Source organism: Myotis davidii, unplaced genomic scaffold (assembly GCF_000327345.1).
Source record: "Myotis davidii unplaced genomic scaffold, ASM32734v1 scaffold16, whole genome shotgun sequence".
NCBI lineage: Eukaryota > Metazoa > Chordata > Mammalia > Chiroptera > Vespertilionidae > Myotis > Myotis davidii.
In genome coordinates this window covers 642,740-647,340 of record NW_006287821.1, presented here as the reverse complement: position 1 = coordinate 647,340, position 4,601 = coordinate 642,740, and the positions used below count along the sequence as shown (strand labels likewise).

General features: G+C 40.0%; 1 protein-coding gene across 3 annotated transcripts in view; it reads right to left on the bottom strand.

Annotated features, from left to right (window-relative positions):
- The window catches only part of DZIP3 (DAZ interacting zinc finger protein 3), a 139,335-nt gene that overhangs the window by 53,620 nt on the left and 81,114 nt on the right, over window positions 1-4,601 (bottom strand). For all 3 annotated transcript variants that reach the window (XM_015561230.1, XM_015561228.1, XM_015561229.1), the window contains one exon: window positions 1,624-1,771. In XM_015561230.1, the coding sequence (XP_015416716.1) occupies window positions 1,624-1,771 (148 nt within the window). The remainder of the gene's footprint in view (window positions 1-1,623; window positions 1,772-4,601) is intronic.

Below are 4,601 nucleotides of genomic sequence, written 5' to 3'. Positions count from 1 at the left end.
TCGCCCCATGATCCCCCCGCAGAGGGAGGTCCAGGCCACTGACCAGCGGGCTGCAGCAGGTAGGCGGGGCCTGGAAGCCCGGGTCTCGGGTGCCAGAAGGAAGCTGGTGCCGGCAGCCGGGGGAAGGAAGACCACCCAGTGCACAAATTTCGTGCATCGGGCCCCTAGTCATATTATAATTAGAAAGAAGAAAAAAGGTGTGACAATTATATGAACACTAGAGGCCCCGTGCACAAAATTCTTGCACTCTGGGGGGTGGGGGGTCCCTCAGCCCCACCTGCGTCCTCCTCCTCTTGTAGTCCGGGACCCCTCGGGGGGTGTCCGCCTGCTAGGGATTGGGCCTAAGCCAGCAGTCAGACATCCCTCTTGCAGTCTGAGGCTCTCGCAGTCCAGGAACCTTCAGTCCTTACCACCTGTCTGCAGCAGAGGCGGTAGAGGCTCCCGCCACTGCTGCTGCGCTCATAAGCCGTGAGCCTAGCTTCTGGCTGAGTGGAGCTCCCCCGGTGGGAGCGCAGTGACCACCAGCGGGCAGCTCCTGCGATGAGCGTCTGACCCCTGGTGGTCAGTGTACATCATAGCAACTGGTCGTTCCACCGGTCGGTCAATTTGCATATTAGGGTTTTTATTTCATAGGATTGTACTATCAGCCAGGGAATCATTTGTGCTAACTGTACCCTTAAACCCGTGGTCAGCAAACTGCGGCTCGTGAGCCACCTGCAGCTCTTTGGCCGCTTGAGTGTGGCTCTTCCATAAAATACCATGTGCGGGCGTGCACGTACAGTGCGAATGAAACTTCGTGGCCCATGCACAGTAGTCAGTATTTTGTGGAAGAGCCGGTATTTTGTGGAAGAGCCACACTCAAGGGGCCAAAGAGCCACATGTGGCTCGCGAGCCACGGTTTCCCGAGCCGCAGTTTGCCGACCACTGCCTTAGATAATCAATATTGTCAACATAATACATATCATTATATTTAAACCATGGATCAGGTTATCATAAAATGATCTCAGTATAGAATTCTCATGGGTATGTAAATCAAGGCATTTCTTTAAAAAAAAAAACAAAAAACCTTTCATATGCTTTGTCAGATTAAGTGCTGTGTAAAGTACTTAAATCATATTCATATGCATTTTCACATATAGGTATCTCATCCCCCGCAATGAGATTACTACCAGGAAAGGAACCAAAGAAAAGATTGTTATACACGGACATTTCATGGTAACAACAAGGTTTAACTAAAAAAACAATGAAAATAGCTTTGTTTTGAAAAACTATTTTTCTCATGAAATGTAATCTAATGGGATTATGCCAGTTTTGTCCCTTCTTCTGAGGTAGCTGAAACCCCTTTGCAAGAAATACAGTTGTAATCAACTCTGACAATAATTAAAACCAAGAAATGGCTTGAGGGGTAAAATGAAAGTTTCTAGTTCCTAAACTTTTTTCCTTTCTCATCTCTCTGCTCCTCCCTTCCTGTTTTGTTTTGTGTTGTGTGTTGTTTTTCTCCTCACAAACACAAGAATAAACCACTAGGCTAACATGCTGTTCAAAGAGTCATGGGGTGAACAAAGTTTATAATTATTTCTGGAAGAAGGAAGGCAGAGCGCTCCTCTCTCCAATCAGGCTTACCTGCTGTATCATGTCCAGAATATGCAATTCATCCAGGCTATAGAACTTTCCTTCAGTTGTGGAATCTTCTTGAATACCACTTATATCTACTGGGTGTAGATTTGCTTGCTCTTTCTTCAAATGCTCTTCCTTTCCTACCATATTTGGGCTACAATAGTGATAAAATCAATGTGATCTTTTAGAATTGTATGGAGTTTTTCATCTAAACCATTGTTTTCTAAATTAATATTGCACTGGTCTCATGAAATGCTCAGCATTAGAAGGGTTTATGGTCTAAATTTTAGACAGTGTTCAGAATGCGTTTTCTTGGAAAATCACAATGAATTTTAGCTTATTTGAAATAGCACTCATCCCAGTGTTTTCAAGAACTACAAGATCATGAAGTTTGTTTATTAAATTGTAACTATTACCATCAATTACTTTGAAAAATATTGACAAGCATTTCCACATCTACTATAATATTTTATCACAAAATTTTTGACAGGTAGGTTGATTTAATCAATTTCAGCACTTAGATTCAGTATAGATTTAAATAGAAGGCTGCAAACAGCAACATAAAGTAGATTTTTAAATGCATGTTTCTTTTATGACAGGACCTTAAAAAACTGTAGTAATAACACGGATTTCAATACTAGGAACCACTGTGAAAAACATAAAAATATTACATGTACAATGGCAATTAAACCATTATTATACCTACTAGAGGCCCGGTGCATGAATTCATGCACTAGTGGGGTCCCTTGGCCTGGCCTGTGGGATCAGGCCGAAACTGGCTCTCCGACATCCCCAGAGGGGTCCCGGATTGTGAGAGGGCGTGGGCCAGGCTGAAGGACCCCATCAGTGCACAATCTGGGCTGGGGAGGAACGTGGGAGGTTGGCCAGCCAGAGAGGGACCATAGGAGGGCTCCAGGGCATGTCCGACCCATTTCACTCAGTCCTGGACCCCAGCAGCAAGCTAACCTACCAATCGGAGTGTCTGCCCCCTCATAGTCAGTGCACATCATAGCGAGTGGTTGAGCTGCCTTAGCATATCATTAGCATATTACGCTTTTATTGGTTGAACGGAAGACTGGACACTTAGCATATGAGGCTTTTATTATATAGGATGTCTAAAGGGTCAATGCATATTACTATCCTTTCAGTTGGCTACTATTTAGTAGCTATAAATTTCTTTCCTAATCTCATTGAATGGTAACAAAAAAATAACACTTAAAAAATAGTACTTTTACCATGATATAAATGACTTGATTTTCTCAGTGAATAGGAAAAAAAAAGGTAACTCTCAGATGCATTATTATTTCTTTTAGGCCACTGAGATCTAAGAAAATTGAAACCTAATGCATGTAGAATAACTTGTAAGACACTAGAAAATACTCATTAGGTATCACATAAGTATTCCAGAATGATTCAAACATTTTGGAAAGTTCAATGAAATCAACTGTTTGTATACTAATGGATCCCAAACAAAACTGATTTTCTAAATTACCTGGAAAAATTTTTTAAATTTACATTGTTCCAGGTACCCCAAAACTGTAGAAATATATACACATTTGTATTTTTGAAAAGTCCAGAAGATTATTCCTAAATTTTTTAAAGTATGATTAAGAGCATTGTGAAAATATAGGAAAATGTTCACAGTACTAACAGATGCAAACTGAAACATGCAGAGGTAAAATTACATAAACTTAGGGGTTGAAAACCCATCAACAAAGAACAAAATGTTAAGGAAAGAATGAAACAAATGTGGAAAATAGTAATAACTGTTAAACTGAGAAGATAGGTTGATGTACTAATGTAGACATATTATTTTCTTTACTTTTCTGTGTATTTGAACATTTTTATTAAAAGCTCCCTGGGTGATTTGATGATCATACAGGTTTAGGTCTACACTGTAGGCAAAATAAACAAAATGACTGATGATATTATTATATTCTTTAGTAAGTTATTTTCATGACATTTACACACAGCCTGAAAATTAAAGAAAAAAAACCCCTATTATTCTATGGCAGTAATTTCAGCCTTTTTCATCTCATGGCACACATAAAAATTACTAAAATCTGCAGCACACCAAAAATATATTTTTTGCCAATGTGACAAAAAAAACTTGGTATAATATTTACTCATTCACACCAATGGTTACTGTTGTGTTGGTGGTTGTTATTTTTTTAATATGACAGTCTAAGGGAAAAGAGGGCAGTGCTCCTGACTAAATAGTCAAATATTGCATATTTTTAAAAATTCTTGCAGCACACCAGTTGAAAATCATTGCTGTAAGGGCTTCCTCTATTGTTGCTAGAGAAAGTGAAAATCCACCTTGGATGATGAACTATTTAGTTATTAAGTGGATCATATCAATTAACAATGAGAAAATATCAACTACAAGTGATAGCTTGAAAGTTGACAAAATATGTATGTACTTGTTAGCATTTTAAAGTTAATATGTTCTCACAATGAGTTCTGCAAAGGTCCAAATTTCAGTGAAGAAACTTTTTGGAGAGTATAATGATCTCTTCATTGGATTGTCTCCCCCACTTCCTTCCTCTGCTACACTGTCATCAGTCTAATGGCTGTACAACATAGCTCACAGTAATCTTTAGATACGAAAAGATTTCTAGTAAAGATTCAAAATTCACTGTTAATAATCAAGATTTTAAAAAACACACACCAAACCTCAGGTTAATTAAACAAACTAAATTAAAACAAATAAAAATAAACTCATGCTAAAATAATCAGTGGGACAAACAATATTCTGTCTTAGAGTTAAGTTATATTTACTAAACTAGAGGCCTGGTGCACAAAAATTTGTGCACTCGGGGGAAGGGGGGGGTCCCTCAGACCAGCCTGTGCCCTCTTGCAGTCTGGGACCCCTCGGGAGATAACGACCTGCTGGCTTAGGCCTGCTCCCGGGTGGCAGAGGGCAGGCCCAATCCCTAGGTGCAGCCCCTGGTCGGGCTCAGAGCAGGGCCGATTGGGGAGTT